Here is a 21,653-nt window from a genome sequence, read left to right on the forward strand (position 1 = left end):
TGATAAAAACAAAACAAAAAAAACAATTACTTCTTGTTGCTTGCGTGTTCACGACGAGTAAAAATAGTGATGCAGATTAAGACTAGGTGATTTCCTAGGCATATATTGACTTGGGACTATATTATGGGGAAGCACAGGCGAAGCACTTCTACTTGGGCGCAGAGATATCACAGCGCTCATCCTCATGTCCTCCAGCTGTTGAGCCATCGCAATGTGTTTTGTGATATCTCTGCGCCCAAGTAGCAAAGAAGTTTAATAAGCCCTATTTCTAAAAAAAGGTGGAGTGTTCCTTTAAACACCACCACTACATTGTTTGATCCTGCTTTGGTAAAAAAATTTCATTGGCTTTAATCATTGTTTTGGTCATAATTTTGGTCATTTTTTAATTAATTAATTTATTATAATAAAAAAGGGACATGTGACCCTGCAATGGATACAGCAGTTTGAAGAATTGGTGGATGGGTAAAATACATTTTATATGCATAATTATATGCATGTAAAAATTAAACACTGGTTAAAACACTTGTTCTTCAGATTAGACCTTAAAAGACCTTGGTGGAGTAATTCAACAGCTGTTGGAATTTTAAAGGCTGCTTAGTGATTCTGCCTTGAAGACAGGATGTCAGCCAGAGCCTTTAATCACACTGCCAGTATGCAATTGAGTAAAGGTTTCATTTGGGGAATGCGGCTTGTCTCTCTGTACTGTCTGTTGGAGAGTAGATGTGCTTAGCTAAGCCTCTGGACCCATGATCAAAGCAATGTCTTTGGAAACAAGCTTTCTTATCTATTCTTCCTCTCTATAACAGTTTCTCTTGCTTTATTTCTCTCCCCTCTCTCTATCTTTCCTCTGCAGCTCTAGAGTACCATAACCTCAACACATCAGTAGCAACTAGACCATTTTGGATAATCACAGGTAATCATCTTATTGACAAATGTGTGTTACAAGCCATACAAGTGAAAGAACTTAATTTAGAAGGTAGTTTTCCTTTCTTTTCTGTTTGCTCTGTTGACTTTTCTGCCCTTTGTTCTGGATAACTGAGATTTCCATAGTTCCTTCAATATGTAGGATGATTTTCACTCCATTCCTATTATTTGGAGTAATGTAATGTGTTGTAAAATCGAAGTTGGTTTCGTAGTTTTTTCCAGATCTATCTCCTTTAACATTCTTGAGTAGGGGAGAGCAGGGCACAACCTAACGCTTTTTGACTGTCTCAGCTTGTGTAAATCCACTTGAGGTTCAGATTTTTTTTCCCCACATTAATTTCCTACATGTCTAGTACAATTATGTGGTTTTGTTTGATTAATACAGTGTATCATTTTTCTTGATTTACCCCAAACGAATGGAAGTGAAATGTGACAACATGCCCTATAGGTGGGGTACATTGTAACATGATCAAATGCCATCTTAAAATTTTATCTGATATAATAAAATATATCCAAGACAAACTAATGTATTTTGTCAATAAAATACATTAATTAACTTTTTAATATAAATAACATAATGGCATTTTTTAATCATTAAGAAATAACATTTTTGAGTCTGCTGTCAATAAACACATTGTTAAATGCAGCATAGTTAAAAACATAATAATTATTCATAATTTCTGAACACTATCATTATTCATCCTTTTCTCATGGCTTCTCAATAGAATTCGTAAAAATTATATAATGTAATATAATAGTTCTACAACACACCCCATCTGTGCAACTGGGATTTAAACTCCAGCTCGTGTCTTCTGCTGTTAGATCAGCATTAAATTATGACCTCAACTGACAAATAACAGATATAAGATTGCAATAATATCAGATTTTAATAAACACAAATAAACAGAGATGAAAAATAAACTTAAAGCTGCTGTCTGTAACTTTTTGGGGTTTAAAATTATTTAAAAAATAAATCAAAAATTTGAGCAAGTACATAACCTGCTTACCGTAGCTCGATTTAAAACAGTAAGCTTGTAATAATGTTTTTAATTCCAGTGGTACTGGTGGATTTCCGCGGGAATTTCAAGCATATCATTGCGTCACATCTGTACACATGAAGGAGTCCCGGTTAGCAGGTTATACTGCACCATTTCCGATTCATCTGTTGTAAAATGCAAAAGTCTTCGGACTTCGGAGAGGCTACAGAAAGAATAGACTTCAACTGGGCCGATGCAAAAACAAGGATAAAAGGGGCTTTTAAAGGTTTTGAATGGGTTTTTCAGCTTTTTTCCTGCTGGACAGGTAAGACATTTGAATGGTTGATTAGGCTATGTAACAGTAGCACACTTTTTTTGCATAATTCATTCAGTTACGGAGCTTTCTTTGCTGTGCCTTTCTCGTTTTGCTATGTGCAAAAAATGTTTTGGTATATTAAACCAAAAATAATTGGTAAAGATCAATTATTTTGTGCTAGTTCTGAGAGGAAGCAATTCACCTCTAACATTATTCCACATTGCACAGCAATGGAAACTGAACTACTGGTAGCCTTAATGGACATTAAATGTAGTCACGCATTGATGATGTTAACATTAACATTTTGAAAAAGTATAATTTGCAAAAAAAAGTAATTTATTGCAATGCTTTTTCCCCCTTAGTTGGTCAGAACAAAAGTGGTTGTTGGCTATTTACGTGGTCAGATGGCATTATTATGTCGGTCATAATTTCAAACAGTAGAGTCTGTGTTTCTGAATGACAATATCCACACCGGCGCGGTGACTGACAGCTGCACATTCTTCTCTAAACGTTGGATTCCTCCGTGCTGTGCCGACTGAGTCACAACTTACGTAAAGTTGGTAATTCCGTGAATTAATGCAATTGCAGTTTTCGAACAGGGATGGCGACAAAGAGGAAAAATACAGACTGCAGCTTTAAGAAATTTACTTTTGCTATGGTTAAATAAATGCTCAGTAATATCTTCCAAAGATTTTTACACTTTGGACTTTGGAGCAATTTTTTCTCTAAATAATGTTAAAATGGCAACTAGTAAATACACAAAGCTTCGTCATCCTGGCTTGTGTGGAAAGTTTTAAACCATGCGTGTTACAACTAACCCACGTTAAGTTGTTCCCCTACTCCTAAAAGCTCACAAACTTTTAGAATGTGTGATTTTTTTTTTTGTTATACAAATATTTTCACACAGCAACAACGAGTTTCTATATGTATGTGGCAAGCAGTATGAGGCAGAGGGCGAGGCTTGTTCTTACAGTCCCTCTGCCTCATTCTGCTTGCCACAACATACACTTACCTAAAGGATTATTAGGAACACCATACTAATACTGTGTTTGACCCTTTCGCCTTCAGAACTGCCTTAATTCTATGTTGCATTGATTCAACAAGGGGTTAAAAGCTTTCTTTAGAAATGTTGGCCCATATTGATAGGATAGCATCTTGCAGTTGATGGTGATTTGTGTGATGCGCATTCAGGGCACGAAGCTCCCATTCCACCATATCCCAAATGTGCTCTATTGGGTTGAGATCTGGTGACTGTGGGGGCCATTTTAGTACAGTGAACTCATTGTAATATTCAAGAAACCAATTTAAAATGATTCAAGGTTTGTGACATGGTGCATTATCCTGCTGGAAGTAGCCATCAGAGGATGAGTACAGGGTGGTCATAAAGGGATGGACATGGTCAGAAACAATGCTCAGGTAGGCCTTGGCATTTAAACGATGCCCAATTGGCACTAAGGGGCCTAAAGTGTGCCAAGAAAACATCTCCCACACCATTACAAATCCACCACCAGCCTGTACAGTGGTAACAAGGCATGATGGATCCATGTTATCATTCTATTTACACCAAATTCTAACTCTACCATCTGAATGACTCAACAGATATCGAGACTCATCAGACCAGGTAACATTTTTCCAGGCTTCAACTGTCCAATTTTGGTAAGCTTGTGCAGATTGGACCCTCTTTTTCCTTTTTGTAGTGATGAGTGGAACCCGGTGAGGTCTTCTGCTGTTGTAGCCAATCTGCTTCAAGGTTGTGGGTGTTGTGGCTTCACAAATGCTTTGCCGCATACCTCGGTTGTAACGAGTGGTTATTTCAGTCAAAGTTGCTCATGTATCAGCTTGAATCAGTCAGCCCATTCTCCTCTGACCTCTAGCATCAACAAGGCATTTTCTCCCACAGGACTGCCGTATACTGGATGTTTTTCCCTTTTCACATCATTCTTTGTAACCCCTAGAAATGGTTGTGTGTGAAAATCCCAGTAACTGATCAGATTGTGAAATACTCAGGTCGGCCCGTCTGGCACCAACAACCATGCCACGCTTAAATCACCTTTTGTGTCCGATTCTGTAATTCAGTTTGGAGTTCAGGAGACGGTCTTGACCAGGACCACACCCCTAAATGCATTGAATAAACTGCCATGTGATTGGTTGATTAGATAATTGCATTAATAAGAAATTGAACAGGTGTTCCTAATAATCCTTTGTATGAGTGTATAATAACATGCTGTCATTCTAGCTAAATTAGAGATCATCTATATTTCTTTCTATTATTATACCATCTCCTATATTGCCTCAGAAATAGTCAGTTAATCAGGAGTGTGTTGAAAAATGCTGGTATTCATGAATTGGCAAGGGACGCACAACGGTTGATCATGTTTTGACTTTGTTTGGAACCATGTTCCCTGTAGGAGCACAAATATATGAAATGATAAAGTAAAATGTAGTCATTTTTGTCATCCGTTTCATCATCGTTTTGGCCATAATTTTCTTAGTTATGTCAACCAAGTACAACATAATTGAGAATTAACTATTGGGAGCAAAGCTCTACAGCAATTGTTCAGCAGCATCTCTGGTCCTCAAGGTCCTCGTCCTTAAGAGTTTAGCTCCAAACCTGATCAAACTCATCTGCCTGTGAGTTTTTGGTAATCCAGAATAATTGAATAACTTGTTCAGGTTTGTTTGATTAGGATAGAACCTAAATTCTGCAGACGGGCCAGAGATGAGAAACCCTGCTCTACAGCAAGACTCCTTTATTTAATGTCTCTCCCTCTCCATATCTCTCCAGTTATTCAGGATGTGGAAAACTCCTCTCTGGAAGGACAGTACCAGAGTTTTGCCAGTCTGATGGAGGAGCGGTTGGCTGAGCTCTTCATGGTGGCCCATCAGCAAGGCGTTCGCTTTAAACGGGCAACAACAGTGGGCAGTTTCACTGTCCAGGTACAACCTAATGGAATTTCCATGTGCTAATTCATTAAGCAAATGTATTGCGAACAAATAAAGAATTATTTGAAAAAAAAAAAAAATCTGCAAGACAGATTCACATACCCTACATAATAAATTACCATTTTCTTACTTTAATATGTTGTTAGATGTGGAAATATCATAGTTATTTGATAACTATGATATTTAATACCCCCCCCCCCCAACCGTATATTGTTTGATGGAAAAGGTTTTACATTAAGATTTACCAAATAAAACTGTGTCTACATGAAGTGATCAAGCTGTGTTTCATTGCATTCAGATGGTTAGTATCAGGCGTTTGCATGGGCCAAAAAACCCAGCTGAGATGACCTACTATGCCCAGCAAAATGATACCCCACTGCTTGGCACATCTGCAGCCAAGATTTTGAACACAGTGGACTCACAGACCATGGCGCTCACACTGGGATACTTTGTCCAAATGCAGGCTGAAGGTCAATATTACATTTTATTGAAGTTTAAGTTGAATTATAAAAATGTGACTATAAAAAGTTATATTAGTTACAACACTATGAATATGTAACTAAGGATACTTTTTTCCAACTGAGAAATAAAAAAAAAAACAAAAAAAGATATGTGTGCTTATGGTAACACCCAACTTATCAAACCAGAATATTTCTTTAAAGACTCGTAAAAGAAATGTTTTACTGCACACAATTTCCTGTGGTGATATATTTCCCATTAACCAGAACATATAAATAGAAAATAACTTTTTAATGACATCACAGCCATCTTAAACATGATTTGCCACTTGCTTTTACTAGTTAGTGTCAGGCGAGGGTCAATAATTTGCATGACCCTGTTCACCTTTTTGCAAATACAGACATATTATTTCTCTGTCAAGTGTATTGTGATATACTATGACAAAAAAAAATAAACAAAACCTTAATATATAATTAGCAATTTGTTAAGCCAACGATGTACTATGATCTACTGAAAGAAGAACAATTATGAGTACTGCAAAGTTGCTAATGTAATCAATAACATAATTACTGTTGTGTAAACTAAATATTCTTCCCACCATGCAGCTGTGGTGAAGAATCCACCCAACAACCTGTGGATCATTGCTGCAGTGCTAGCACCCATCAGTGTGGTGACTCTCATCATCATCATCATCACCACGGTGCTGTGTCATAAAAACAAGAGCGATTTCAAAAGCGATCCGATCGGCAACTTTAACCCCCGAGTCAAGGTATGACAGTGACTGGACGAATATCCCACTTGACCATTTCCTATAAAGCACTGCTTTGCTCTTTAGCTCTTTAACTCTTTCATTATAACTCATTATGGTATTTAGCACACTCAGCTTATTTTAAATGCTTCATCAACAATGTTTTCTCAAACGCTTGCATGCTTTTCTTGCTTGCCTCTGGGAATACATCCCGAGAGAGCGTATGAGAAAGAGCTAGAAATGATTGATGACTCTTCATGCTGTTTTCTCTCATTTAGACTGCTTACTGGAGAGACGTGGGTTATTACCCTCAGGTAGTTATTCAGCCCTTCAATCATTTCACCTGCTGCTCTGGATCCTGATGTGCACACATTGTTATGGATCAGGTGTAGTGTAGACAGGTCTCAGGGACAAATACTAACGATTTTGCACAATTATAGGTTTAGTTCACACACACACACACACACACACACACACACACACACACACACACACACACACACACACACACACACACACACACACACACACACACACACACACACACACAATGGTTCTCTATATTTGTGAGACTCTCCATAGAAACAATTATTTTATACTGTAGAAGCTCTATATTCTACCCCCTTACACTAACCCTACCAATAAATCTACGCATCATAGAAAACTTTCTGCATTTGTACATTAAGCTTAATTTAGGTCGCCACATTGACACGAGTCCCCATGAGTCAGTGTGCATTCAGGTTGAAGTCACCAACGGGATGGAAAAAACATGAGCACACACCTTGACATTTTACAAAACGTCAAGAAAATCATACAGATTCGGAATGACACAATGGGAAGTATTTATTAAATTGCACTGATTTTTCTGAGTGAACTATAAACCACTAAGACAAAATTCAGATAGTTCTAGTTATTTTAATAGTACAGCAGTTTAAAAAAAAAAAGTTAGGTATGTGTGTTTACATGTGTGTGTTCCTTTGCGTTCTTGTATGCCTAAACAAGCTGAATATTTTAGGAATAAGGTCAGAAATTCTCTGATGATTTAGTTGAAAATAGGCTGAAGGGACTAAGAAAGGGACAGCCTCTTTGTTATAAAAATGCCTTTTGTTACATCAATTCAGTAAAACCATAAACCTCAAATGCAGAAAGAAATGCAGACAGCAGCTCTCTTTTAAACATGCCAAATAGGTCTTATTACATATAATGACCTGACCTGCTTTTCCCAATACAACCTCTGGCCTAGTTTATTATCCACTATTACTGACAAACTACTGCCTGAATTTTGCTTGACCATTATAGAATGCATGTTATTTGCAAAATCTTATGCAGTGCATTAATGTTACAATGTGGTGGTAGCAGTGCATGAAGAAGACAAATAAGATATAAATAGGAAACACTTTACAATAAGGTTTCATTCGTTAACATTAATTAATTACTTTAGTTAACATTAACTACAAATGAACAATACTTCTACAGCATTAATTTATCTTTGTAAATATCCGTTTTAACATTTACTAATACATTAATGAAACCAAAAGTTACATTTGTTAACATTAGTTAATGCAATGTGAACTGTATTTGTTAATCTTTGTTAATGTTATTTAAAACTAATCCAGCTGTTCATTGTTTGTTCATGTTAAAAAAATAAATACATCTTATTGTTACCTTTAAATAACAGACTTTAATAGCCTTAAAGTCTAGAATAATCACATGAATAAAAACCACCCTATACATAAACGAGAACCGAAAAGGAGTGACTAAAGTACCGGAATATATGCATATGATATTCTCAGAGAAGGGAATGAGATTGGGGACGCTTTGAGATTGCCTCTGCGTGATTGCGTCTGAAGTGCATGTGTGAAATCAATCCAATGGCGAGATTGTACATCACTTCAACTAGCTTCAATTAGCAGAAGCAAGTCGATTACAGGGATGAAGGAAGTATGGCAGGGTGACGCAGCATCTCGTTCCCTTCTCAGGGAACAAGGGTTACAGTCACTGCGTCAATGACACTTTGAAGACCATGATACCAAAACCCTCATGCTTACAAGGGCCGATCTGTGTGAATACTGCACAACTAAGACATTAGCACCTGCAAACCCTGTTCCCTTTGTAGAACCTCACAAATCTGAGCAGAGAGGGCTAGCCCACTACTTTACAAACATATTGAAGGGAAACCACAGAAAGTTATGCTTTAAAGGCTGCCATACTCCTAGTAGAGTGAGCTCTGAAAGCCAAGGGTAAAGACTGGCCAGAGACCTTATAAGCAAGAGAAATAGCTTCGACTATTCACTTTCTAACTTTATGCTTGGATACAGCTGCACACAGCTGATACATTTTCCTCCAAAGGGCAGCTCTGTAGACATAAGCATCCAGCACTCTCACTGGATATACAACGTTCAGCTTCTTCGGGTCCTGATCTTTGAAAGGAGGAGGGAAAAGGCCTTGCAAGACTACAGGCTGGGCTATGTTGGTCAATACCTTAGGGACATGTTTTGGATATAAGAATGTCTTGGCCATCCCTGGTGCAAACTTAAGGCATGTAGGGGGCACCAACAGGGCCTGGAGGTATCCAGTTTATTTAAAAGACATGATGGCTAGAAGAAATGATGTCTTAAGGGTCAGAAACTTTTCTGGAACAGTCTTAATGGGCTCGAAGTGAATGGTAGATAATCCCTCTAGAACGATGGCCAGATCCCTGGCTGGAACTCTGGTTCAGCTTGCAGGCCTCATGGGGTGCTGGACTGTGCACCCTGTCTGAGACAGAATCTCCTGGTCAGATTACCTCCTGATCAGAATCTCCAGGGAAGAGCCATCGAAGAGGGACACAAGATCCAGGAACCAAGCAACGCCAGCCTGAATGGCTCTACTAATAGTAGACTAAGCCCATCTTGGTGGAGTCTCTTCAGAACTCCTGGGAGGAGAGCAGTCATGGGAAATGCATACAGATGTCTCCTCTGCCATGTCCGTACCATGGCATCCAGACCCAGGGGGTTGTGTGAGGTAGAAGCAAAGTGTGTTATATCCTGAGACGCAAACAGATCCACTTCCACTTGGCAAAATATGTCCTTCGTGGTGAAGTCTCTATTCCCTGGGCGTCAGTCCCTGCCTCAACAGGATGTCGGCTCCTAAGTTTTAGTACCCTGGAAGGTAGTATACTGCTCTCACACAGGAGGATCTGGTGCACCAGTTTGCATAGTGGTCGCGAACACAGACCCCCTGATAATTTATGAAGGAGACTAATGATGTTATGTCTGTGCAAACCAGCATGATGACTTCTTAGGTCTGGGAGGAAGTGGTTTTAGGAAGACAGCCACTATTTCCAGGCAATTCATGTGCCATGAGAGATGATGGGTCCACCACAGTGATGCGTCATGAGTGTAACAAGATAAAAAAGAGCTCCTAACATGGGACTTTAGGACAAAAACCAAGGCTTCCTCCATATAACCAGGGTATGAAGACATCTGTGCATAACCTTGATCATACAGAGTGGGTTCCCCCTTGGGAAAAACCCAAACCTTAGGAACTTCCTGTTTTGTGGAAGGAAGGATCTTCATGAGGCAAACAAGTCCCCTGATCTGATTTGATTTGATTCTAGGTTGCCTAGCAATGAGGGTCAGAGGAAGCTGGCGTTGTCTGTTCACCGCTTCTCCACCCAAATCATGTTAACTGTACTGTTAGATTTAGATTTTATTTTATTTTATTATGACTGAATACCCAAACAGTCAGAGCTACAATTGGGATTGCTGATTGCTGGCAGCCACTGAGAGGACTTTTTTCACCATTCGTCGTTTTTCACCGCTTCTCTGCTGTTTTGGTTTGAATTGTTGCGGTTGCTGCTGATTTGAAAGACATTTGATATTGCTCGATGAAGCTGCTCTCTCTTCTGGGTGTCGGCTGCTCACTGTTGGTTTCCTTCGGGCTTGAACTGCATGGTGGCTGAGGTTGCTGGTTGATTGGCGGCGTTGGCTAGCGTCATCAGCGTCCGTAATGATGTTGAGATGTTCCGGCTGCTGAGTCTCGGCTGTGTCGCTGTTCCGTCTTGCATTGCGGCCGTGGAACGGCTTGAACTTCTGCGCTTACCCCGGTGTGTCCACAGAAGTGCCCGGAAAACTTTGTTTGCCTCCTGCATGGGGCTGCAGCGATCCCCTCCATCTGGTCTTCAGCTGCCAGTTCGTGCCTCGGTGACGTCATCAGGACAATGCGAATTGGGAAGATGTGGCTACAGAGCCTCTAGCACTGGGAGAAATGTAAAACATGGAGTGGACTACAGTGTACTATGGAGCTTACAAAGACTTCCACCATCAGCTCTGTTTTCTGTTCAGAAAAGCTTTTAACTGTTATGTGTTGGTTGATTGTTTGTATTATTCTATATTTTTTCCCTTTTCCATTGTTGCACTTTGAAATTCTTTGGAATGAAAAGTGCTTTATAAATAAAATCTATTATTATTATTATTATTATTATTATTATTATTATTATTATTATTATTATTATTATTATCATTATTATCATTATTATTTTTATTATTATTTGAGCAACATTCTGCTCATCAATTTGATCTGATCTGATCATTCAAGTTAACATCCTGAACTTGAATGATTAAGATGATGTAGATCTAATATCGGACGCAACCCACCATCCTTCTTTGGAACAACGAATTACTGGCTGTGGAACCCAGATTCTCTGTTGGGTGGAGGAGCCTTTTCTATGGCCTCCTTGGCTAAGAGGATTTTTACTTCTTGCTCCATTAACAGAACATGTTTAGAGTCCACTACTGTGAGTAGAACCCCACTGAACTGAGGTGGTCTAGAACCAAAGTGGATTCTGTTGCCTTTTTGTTCAGTCTGCATGATCTATTGAGATTTGGCAGACGTTTGGCAGAAGCCTCTACTCTGCCAGATAATCTACTAGGGGAACCAGACTCTTGAGGCTGGCCTTTGGTGTACTCAGAGTAGCCACTTCAGTGCCCTGAAGCAAATTAGCAGGGAACAATTGACCTGACTGCTCTATTAACCTGTTCGGAGGGTGCAAGCACCCCAGTGACACAATGTCTTGTGCTGGGCACTAAGAAATACGCTCGCTGAAAACCAATGCGCCCGAGGCCTCCTAAGGGCACAGAGGTGGAGTGGGCATATATAATGAGGTGCGCACTGAGGAACGCTGGCGTCAGGACTTGAGGCATTGAGAATGGTCCTTAGATCCGTTTTCTGCTTAAGCTTCGACTGAAAGTCCCACCCTACCCCCATGATTTTTGAGGAGGGGCATGAGAAGCGACACTCTTTTTACTGCACTTGGTATGAGGAGTTAGACAGATGCAAAATTCAGACTGTTCAACATGTGCATCCCCCATAGCCATTTTCAACCCCTTAATATCAGAATAAAAATAAACCTGCTGGCTGAAATGATGGGCAGAATATGGCTTATTCCACAACCTCGCAATCTCTTTGTGGATGTCAGGAAAGAAAGTGAAGGTAATGTTTTGGTGACAGAAAGCGCTCTTCTAGTTTGCTTTTTGGACGAGTTCCTTGTTTCTCGCCCGGCCAGTCAATGCTTAATTTAGACATGAGTTATGACCACCAGCTCCTTATATGCAGGGGACAGGAGTGGAGAGTCTTCAAGATCCTCTGCCTTGATGCTCAGCACATCTACTATCACATAGCTAGAAAGCTGAAGCACCGGGAACAGTGAAAGAGTACTGGATCCCCCTGGTGAAGGCAGAGATAATGTGGAACCCATCTCTAACCCCTCTGTGGGATCCATCTGTGAACCCCATGATCTCAGCTTCTGTGCTGCCTCGGCAGCAACGGGCCGGAACTGCGTGGAATGTGAGCCTGAACACCATCCTTGAAGGATGACAGGCAGTGCGTGCGAAATGTTATTCTCATGCAATACTCACAGTCAACTCCCAGGAGAGCTTTAAAGTGTATTAAAATTAATTAAAATTGTAAGATAAATTTTGCAAATGCAATTAATTTAATTTTAATGCAATTAAACTTCAGCAAGGTTAAAATAGCAGCCGAGACACAAATAAGCTTGAAAAACATCAACAGAAAACTTTTAGGTGAGGGGTTAACAAGTTAAGATTTCCACTTTAAACTGCTATGACGCAATAACGCTGTGGCTGGATAATGTCTTGAGAGGGCAGCTTAAAGAAACAGTGCTTAAGATAAATGTATAGCACTGCATGGCGACATTATTTTACATTGTTGCCATATTGTAAAATAACATTGCTCAGAACTAACTGAGAACAAGCCTTTAAACTATTATATATTAATGTGATATTTCAACATGGCATGGTCCTTAAAAAAAAAAAAAAAAAAAAAATCTAAAGTCTAAATTAAAGTTAAGTATGTTAATCTAAACCTGTCAGTCATAATTTATGAATATAAATAGCGGTTTATGCATTCAGGTGACAGCATCCTCTATTTTGTCTATCATAAATTAATTCATTAAAATTCCCTTCAGACTGTTAATTAATTATAATTTGAGTCAAGTCTCATCTTCAATCCCATCCATTGCCAAGTCTGTTTACCTTCATTAGATTTAAGGATTATATTAACATGTGAATTTATGGACAACTTCCATTGGTCTAATCTAATGCAGTCTTATTTATTCAGTCATATACAATTATTCCTTTATTAATTTTTTCTGTTTGTCTGCACAATTTGTTGACAAATGAGCAGTGAAACAGGAACGGGAAAAATCAATTTATATTTAGTGCATCTTAGTTGTGTTCAGTGATAAGACATTGCAAGTGTACTCATGGCACATGAAACAATGAAAGATCCTCATAAATTCTCATTTTAATGTAGCAGTCATATTTCCGACAGCACATTTTTCATGCCTGAAATATAGCCATTTTTCGAAGGAATTATTTCAAAGTAACACCAAATCATTGATTTGGTAACTAAACAAAATAAACACCTTTATCTGTCTTAAATTAGTGATATTTTATGGAAACCCCATTATGCACAGTAAAAAATTGTAACTTGCCATTTTTATCATAAAGAGCTATTTTAAAATTGTTGGTATAAATGTATGTATCTAGGTTCATTTAGTGATGTTAAATATTATGCTTTAATTAAAAAAGTTAATTTAGATTTTACCATTTTTTTCCCATTGTGGTGTATATAAGACAAACCTTAATGTCTGTAATAAAATATGTGAATATTTGCTTGTTGCTTAGCCTGTTCAGGGGTTTGACTATGCCAAGCAACACCTGGGTCAGCAAGGTGGTGATGAGGAGACCCTCCCTGTTACTCAGGAGACTATGGTTCTGCCCCACCCCATTCGAGATGCCCCTCTGCCTTTAGATAAGCCTGCACGCCAGGATGGATCAACTTCTAAAAAGAGCCTGACAAGTGAGAAGAGGAAAAGGTATGTGTGAAGAAACCTAACACTTATGACATGCCGCAGACTCTCAATATTCATGTCACAGCTCTAACAGTGATGCTGTCATTTGGTGTGATTTGGCACAGGTCCACAAAACTACTTGTCATGGAAGACATAACCTAAAGTAGACACAGTGTACAAGAGATGGTGAGATAATACTGGCAGAGACTTGTTTGCTAATTGCTTTTCAAATAAAATCAGGCCCAGGATGTCAGTATGATCTTAACACATTGTTAATGAGGTCACTGCCCTCTTAAAATTTTGTCTTATTGTTAAGGTGACTATCTGTTAATGAATTTCAAATGGTTGGATGAGTATACTGTAGCTTTTAGTTAGTTTTATGGAGTATGATAAATGGATCTTGCTTTAGGCAAAGTGTTCTCAGAGCAGAATCTCAGTTTGAGTTAATAAGGATATCATATGTTCTTGATGTAGACCATTTATCTATTAAAAAGTTGAGATGTAATTCCTGGAGACATGCATTTTTCATTTAACTTCCTATGGTCACTGAAGTTCTGCTGATAAATATGCAAACTATGAACTACACTACCAAGAAAGTACACCAAGAAACTACACTATACTATAAAGAAGCTTTCAGTTGCTTCTTTGGCGTTTCCCATTTTACACACAATAACCATTCTGTAACTATTGTTAATTTTGTCTCTAAAATGAAATAATAAGGTGTGTGAAATAAATTCTTCAAAATTCAAATTCAAAATTCAATACCAGTCGAAGTTTTTTTATATATTATTTTTAAATGTTTTTGAAAGAAATCTCTGCTCACCAAAAAACATTTCTTTGTTCAAAAATGCTTTAAAAATGTATTGTGAAATGTTATTTCAACTTAAAATAAGTGTTCTATTTAAATATATTATAAAATGTAATTTGTGTGATGGCAAAGCTGAAATTTTTATTTTCGAGCAAATTCATGTGACCAGTCTTCAGTGTCACATGATCCTTTTTAATATGTTGATTTGATGCTCAAGAAACATTTTAGTAAAACTTTACTTAAAGCCTTTATATATAATGCATTATGAAAGTATTTGAAAGCATTAATAATGCCTTGTAATGCACCTTACACTGCATTTATACCTCCATGAATAATTGTAACCACAATTTATAATACTTTTGTTATGCCATTGGAAAGTATAATGCAAAACACGACAAACAACTATTTTATATGTAACAAGGAATCTGCAAATATAATGCTTTAAATTTTGTTACAATTATGTATGAAAATATATAATACATTATAATTGTACATTGTTATGAATACCTTTATAATGCATTATACATAAAGGCTTAAAGTAAAGTCTTACCATTATTTCTTATTATTATCAATGTTGAAAACCGTTCCCTTTTGAAGGAACTCAACACTGTTTAATGATGTTGAGGCTATGGGAACGCTTCTGCTTCTGAAATAGAAGTCATCAGCTTCTTTGTCTTCAGTAAGCTGCATTTTTGAGTGTTTGTGTGTGAATTTCTACTCTGTTTTTCTGTCTACTAACTGTAACTACTTATTCTGCTACCCCCTAACAATCTACTAATACTAAACTAATTCCCAAATAAGAGTTAACTTTACTTATAATCAACAGAATGTCTAAAGGGGACCATCAAAATAAAGTGTAACCAGTTATTTTTGTTGTGCAATAGCATAAAAAAACAAACAAACACTAAGACAGTTTGATTAAAAAAATAAATAATAATAATAATAATATATAAAAAGTATAGAACCAGAATCACTGACCTTATGTAACAGTAATGTAACAGGTCAGGTTAACACTATTTTAAAGGGGTCATGAATTGAGAAATCAACTTTTCCTTAAGCTTTTGATATATAAAAGGTCATGGTAGATTATCGTGTTTCAGAGCGGAAAACGTCCTTGTTAATCAAAGAAAAGCTTTTATTGACACCAGTCCCAGAAAACAAGAGATCTCATAATATGCCAACCCTTGACGTCATCATGTAGTGAAACAGCACCTCAACAGAAGATGAACAACGCCTGATTCTGTAGCCCCGCCCACCGACTTGTAGTGGTACGTGTGTGTGTGTGTGTGTGTGTGTGTGTGTGTGTGTGTGTGTGTGTGTGTGTGTGTGTGTGTGTATGTGTGTGTGTGTGTGTGTGTGTGTGTGTGTGTGTGTGTGTGTGTGTGTGATACATGGTTAGAGCATATATCCCTTGATCGGCGGGCCAAGTAATAAAAAAATTACATTCCAACCAACTGCGGGTGGATGAGAGATAAATCATTGTGTTTGTTTGATAAAGACGTTTTGCGAGTCCTGTGGGATGAATTATTCTGGTTGACGTTTCTCCACACGCTTTCAAAACAATTCCCTCATGCACTGACAAGGGAGCTGAATTTCATTAAATATGCAAATCTTATCCAATCCAAGTCTTCAGTGTGGCCTAAATAGCCTATTACTTATTCATTATGATGTTTTTTAATGTAAAAACATGCAAAGTCATAAGTTGACCTCAGACAACGGTATAAACATTTTTAAAAGCCAGTTCATGACACCTTTAAGTGTCTTTCACACTCTCAAAGCAGACACATTTTACCTCTTTATGCAGCTGTATTGCATTTGTATGTTGCATTTACACAGTTATTTAACACATAACTGTTCGGTCCATGTTCAGAAATATGAACTTCCTGTACGCACAGATCAATACGCAAGTGAGAGAGAATTTTTATATCCGGAAATTCATTCATCACAGCAGCAACACCATAGCTACTATAAATAAGATACAGAAAATCTCAGACACAAGGTATACAAATCATGATCAGATTTGATTAACCTCTTACGCTCCTTGCCATTTTGGGGGATTTCCGCCTGGATTTGGCCTACTCAAATTGAAAAGCTTCCCATACACATATACAGTGGTCTAGGTTCAAAAATTTGGTGTCATTTTACAGGAAACCCTTTGAAGTTACATAAAACACTACTACAAGTGATACACATGTAAGTTGTCTAAGCTGTAAAAAAGCTTTTTTTTTTGTCTTTTTTTTCCCATTAATTCTTTTTTGAAAGTGTGTAACTCAGGCCCTGTGTGCTATAGGAACCTGCAGACAGTTTGGGCTATTTCCACTAAATTACAGAAAATAGTGGAAAAAAGAAGTTTGTCTGTGTCATGTTGTATGACAGATTTACTCAAATGGGTCAGAAGGGATGACCCCCCTTTTTTCCCCCTTTTGCCCCCTTCCCTGACCCTGCTACCCCCTCCACCACCCCAATCCTACCACCATATACAGTGATATAAATGCAATATTCCAGTGTCATTAAATTAATTATACATGCTGGAAACAGCCCAAACTGTCTGAGGGGTCCTAGAGCACACAGGGCCTGAGTTACACACTTTCAAAAATGAATTTATATATAAAAATCAAAAAGCGCCTAATTTTTTTGGGGGGGTATAACAGCTTAGACAACATATACTTACATGTTTTCACTTTTAGCAGTGTTTTATGTCACTTTAAAGGGTTTTGTGTAAAATGACACCAACATTTTGAACCTAGACCACTGTATGTGTGTATGGGAAGCTTTTCAATTTGGGTAGACCAAATCCAGGCGGAAATGGCACCAGAGAAATTTAGTGTAAATACATTACTTTGTGTAAAACAAATGCCAAAGTGATGCATATCTCCAGAAAGTAGAGACTCTAAGCTTGTAAATGATACCACATATGACATCATGGCTCCTCCACACACATTTAAAATAGAAAGTGTATACATGACGATGTCATTCCCGTCCCTGTACAGGGTCATCGAAGTTAAACAGTCTCATGTCATATGGAAAAGACTTTCTATATCTCTTTTAAAGCAACGTGGGTAAATAAGTCTGATTGATTGTATTGTATTATGGAGGGCGTGAGATTTATACTACATTATGAAAGACGGCCTCCATACCATCCTTTCTTGTCCAATTTCATCAACAGAAGGCAGAGAGCACCCATAACTAAGCTAGCGTTCCTTATCAGTTTGTTAAGTCTGTTTTGTCCCTCTGAAATCCCCCTCCCCAACATACCGCAGCATAGAAAATTACAGATACAAGTACAGTATCATAAAAAGTCCTTGAAAATACCGGAACACCCTAAAAGATCTCAACCGTCTAAAAAAGTGGGTATGACTCTGACCCTTTTTATAAGCAAATAAGTAATTCATGTGATCACGTCAGTCAAAATTATTATTTAATCCCAGATATTTTTAAGATTTTACAATTTCAATATCCACCCCTTCAATAGTTGTCGGAACTAAGTGCTGTGTTTTTTTTTTCTGAAATCTGTTACAATTTCTTTAACCTCGCTCCGTTCTTACGGCTCTACTCCCCCTCCCATGGCACCTGGGGGTAAGGACAAAGAGGCGAGAGAAATAGAGCCGGGAGCATGAGGAGCAACAAAACGAGAGGGAAAAAAAAAAAAAATCTGGTCCGGTTCCCAGACACACTGCCGTTCGGCCCTCCGGCCCTCCGGCACCTGAGAGGCTCTTCCTCGCGGTGCTATGCGATGGTACTGGAAGCTTGGTGGACAGCTCGATCCTCCTCCGCCCCCTGGCAGCCGGCATTGACTCCTCCTACTGAGGGAGCCGGCAGCGAGCCCCGTGCTCCCTGCTTGCCACACCCACCTTGAAAAAAGAGCCAGAGCGATTTGAATCGCCAGGGACCACAGAGCTTGAGCTCATCGTGGAGTCTGTCCAAGTGTGTGAGCCAGCATCAATAGCGTCACTGAGGGAATGTTAGTGGAGTTTGTCAGAAAGGATTGGAGCCCCACCCACACTCCCAACGCTGAGGTGCATATTATAAGTAGGGTCTCTGCTGAATTATTACATAATGAGCTGGATGATGAAATGTTTCAAGGTCTCCAGTCTCCACTGGTCCCATCCAGTCCCAAGTCGTCTTCCTTGCTGTTGGTTCAGTCAAGTCTCAAGTTGTCTTTGTCTCTGCTGATTCAGCCCAGTCCCAAGTCATTTTCTTCTGCTGGTTCAGCCTTGTTCCAAGTCACCTTCATCTCTGCTGTTACTGCCAAGTCCTAAGTTGTCTTTGTCTCTGCTAGTACAGTCCAGTTCCAAGTCATCTCAGTCTAGGCTTGTTTTGCCCAGTTCCAAGTCGCACTTGTTGCTGTTGGCTCTGGCAAGTCTCCAATCCAGCCTCCCTCTCCCTTCTCCTCTGCCAGAGCCATCTAGTTCCTCATCTTTTCCTCTGCTGTCTCCCTTCAGCCCCTCGGTTCCTCATCCAGGGCTTCTGCCCTCCTGCTCGGATCTGCAGTGGCTTCTCAGTCGTCAGTTCTGGCTTGGTCTATGGATCCCTTAGCTTCAACTAGGGGATCCATACACCAGACTCCACCTCAGCCCTTTGACCCATCAGCTCCACCTTGGCTCAATGCTTGCTCGTCTCCACCATGGTCTGTTATCCCACAGGCTTGGCCAGGCTCCCTCGTCCCTCTGGCACCACCTTGGTCAATCGTTCACACTTCCAATACTCCAGCTGCAATTTGATCCCCCAACCCTCTGTAATGTCATGTATATGTTTATGTTCAAATGTATTATCTTGTTGTCACGGTTCATGGATTCCCTGTCTCACTCTTGGGTGCGTGTTGAATGTAGGTGAGGGCGGAGCCTGGGATTGGCTCATCACGCACCTGTGGCTGATCACCTGCACCAGCTGCAACTCATCACCTTCACCCTATTTAGTCTCTCTGTTTCTCTCTTGTCTTTGTCAGAGCGTTGTTGGATGTTTCCCCTTGTGTCTCCGTGTTGGTTGTCGTTTCCCCCTTCCGTGAAACGCTGGATCCCTTCCCGGATTACCTGTACCGACCTCCCGAGTCACAGCTGCTCACAGCCTGCCCGTGTCGCCAACAGAGCCTCTCTCACTGCTCTGTCTTATCCGGACTTCTTCACTGTTCTGAGTTTTGACTTCTGTGACACTATCCGTCTAATAAACTGAATTACTTGCTTTTGAATCCTGCCTCTGTGAATCCGTTACAGAACGCTCTGACCAACCATGGATTCAGCGAGTATCAACGCCCTACTGACCAGCAGCAACGAGAGACTGGACCAGCAGGAGGCGAACTTAACTGCCACAGGACAGGCAGTACACACCTTGGTGGCACGGGTGGCCGAGCTGACCCAACAGATGCAACAACTCGTCGGTCCCACTGTGCCCGACCCACCGCCGATTCCCCACACACCATCTGCCTCGCGGCAACCGGAACCACGTCTGCCTACCCCCGAGAATTATGCCGGTGAGAGCAATTATTGCAGAGCCTTCCTTACCAAGTGTTCCTTGTTTTTCGCTCTTCAACCGCAGACTTTCAACACAGAGAGATCCAAGGTGGCATTCGTCCTCACCCTGCTCTCCGGACGAGCCGCACTTTGGGGAACGGCGGTGTGGGAGAACCAACATCCTTGCTGCTCCTCGTTCCAGACGCTGGCGGCAGAGATGAGAAGGGTGTTTGACCGAGCGGTGACCGGAAGAGAAGCGGCACGTCAACTCGCAGAGCTCCGCCAAGGTAACCGCTCGGTCTCGGATTATTCCATCGAGTTCCGCACCCTGGCCGCCGAGTGCAAGTGGAACGAGGAGGCACAGTGGGACATGTTCCTGCATGGGCTGGCTGACCGCATCCAGAAGGAGATATTCGCCATCGACCTTCCGGAGAAGATTGACGGTCTCATTGATCTTGCTTTGAGGGTGGACGCTCGTCTGAGTCGGCTGAGGTCCAGGATGGAGCCTCAGCATGGGAGTGTCGAATGCCCTCAGGCCAGCGCTACGGATGCGGTCAGCTACACCTTCGACCCGGAGCCCATGCAGGTGGGTCGAGCTCGGCTCTCCCGGGAGGAGAAGGCGAGACGGAGATCCCGTGGTCTTTGCCTGTACTGCGGCAGGAACGGACACCTGCTAGACTCCTGCCCGGTAAAAGACCACGCCCGGCGGTAAAAGGAAGGCTACTGTCGGGCGGGATCTCCGTGGAAAAGACCTCATCCTCCACTCTCCTCCCGGTGAGATTGCTGTGGGCAGCTCAGGATTATTCCAGCCTCGCCCTCCTCGACTCGGGAGCGGAAGGTAACTTCATTGACTCTGCCCTTGCTCACAAACTTAACATACCCACCATTGCACTCAAGAACACCATCTCTGTCAACGCACTCAACGGACAAGTTCTCCCTGACATTTCATTCACTACTGAACCACTTACACTGATCACTTCCGGCAACCACACCGAACGCATTTCATTTTTCATCCTGGACTCCCCTTTGGCTCCCGTTGTCCTCGGTCACCCTTGGCTGGAGTTACACAATCCAAGGGTTGACTGGGGACAAAACTCTGTGTCTGCGTGGAGTGATAAATGTTATGAGTCTTGTTTGGTGTCTGCTTGTTCGTCTGTTTCTCGTTCTGTTTTTCAGAGTGAGGCGGTGAATCTGTCTAACGTGCCTCCGGAGTACCTCGACCTGAAGGAAGTGTTCAGTAAGTCCCGAGCTGCTTCTCTCCCTCCGCATCGTCCCTATGACTGTGCTATAGATTTACTCCCAGGTAAGTCTCCGCCTAAGGGCAAACTATACTCTCTTTCTATTCCAGAGAGGGAGGCCATGGAGAAATATATTTCTGATTCTCTAGCCTCCAAATTCATCCGCCCTTCCTCTTCTCCAGCGGGGGCGGGGTTCTTCTTCGTGGGGAAGAAGGATGGTTCTCTGCGACCTTGCATTGATTACCGAGGGCTGAATAACATCACGGTAAAGAATACCTATCCTTTGCCGTTGATGTCTTCAGCTTTCGAGAGGTTACAGGGAGCATCCGTCTTCACGAAGTTGGACTTACGTAACGCTTATCATTTGGTTCGCATCAGGGAGGGGGATGAATGGAAAACCGCATTTAACACCCCCAGGGGGCATTTTGAATACTTGGTC

General features: G+C 40.6%; 1 protein-coding gene across 2 annotated transcripts in view; it reads left to right on the forward strand.

Annotated features, from left to right (window-relative positions):
• Positions 1–21,653, forward strand: part of kiaa1549lb (KIAA1549-like b) — a 140,333-nt gene that overhangs the window by 66,578 nt on the left and 52,102 nt on the right. For both annotated transcript variants that reach the window (XM_067419686.1, XM_067419685.1), the window contains exons 8-13: positions 854–913; positions 5,003–5,154; positions 5,459–5,630; positions 6,225–6,388; positions 6,646–6,681; positions 13,555–13,745. In XM_067419686.1, coding sequence (XP_067275787.1) covers positions 854–913; positions 5,003–5,154; positions 5,459–5,630; positions 6,225–6,388; positions 6,646–6,681; positions 13,555–13,745 — 775 coding nt within the window. The remainder of the gene's footprint in view (positions 1–853; positions 914–5,002; positions 5,155–5,458; positions 5,631–6,224; positions 6,389–6,645; positions 6,682–13,554; positions 13,746–21,653) is intronic.

This window comes from Pseudorasbora parva, chromosome 16 (genome assembly GCF_024679245.1).
Source record: "Pseudorasbora parva isolate DD20220531a chromosome 16, ASM2467924v1, whole genome shotgun sequence".
In the NCBI taxonomy this organism is placed as follows: domain Eukaryota; kingdom Metazoa; phylum Chordata; class Actinopteri; order Cypriniformes; family Gobionidae; genus Pseudorasbora; species Pseudorasbora parva.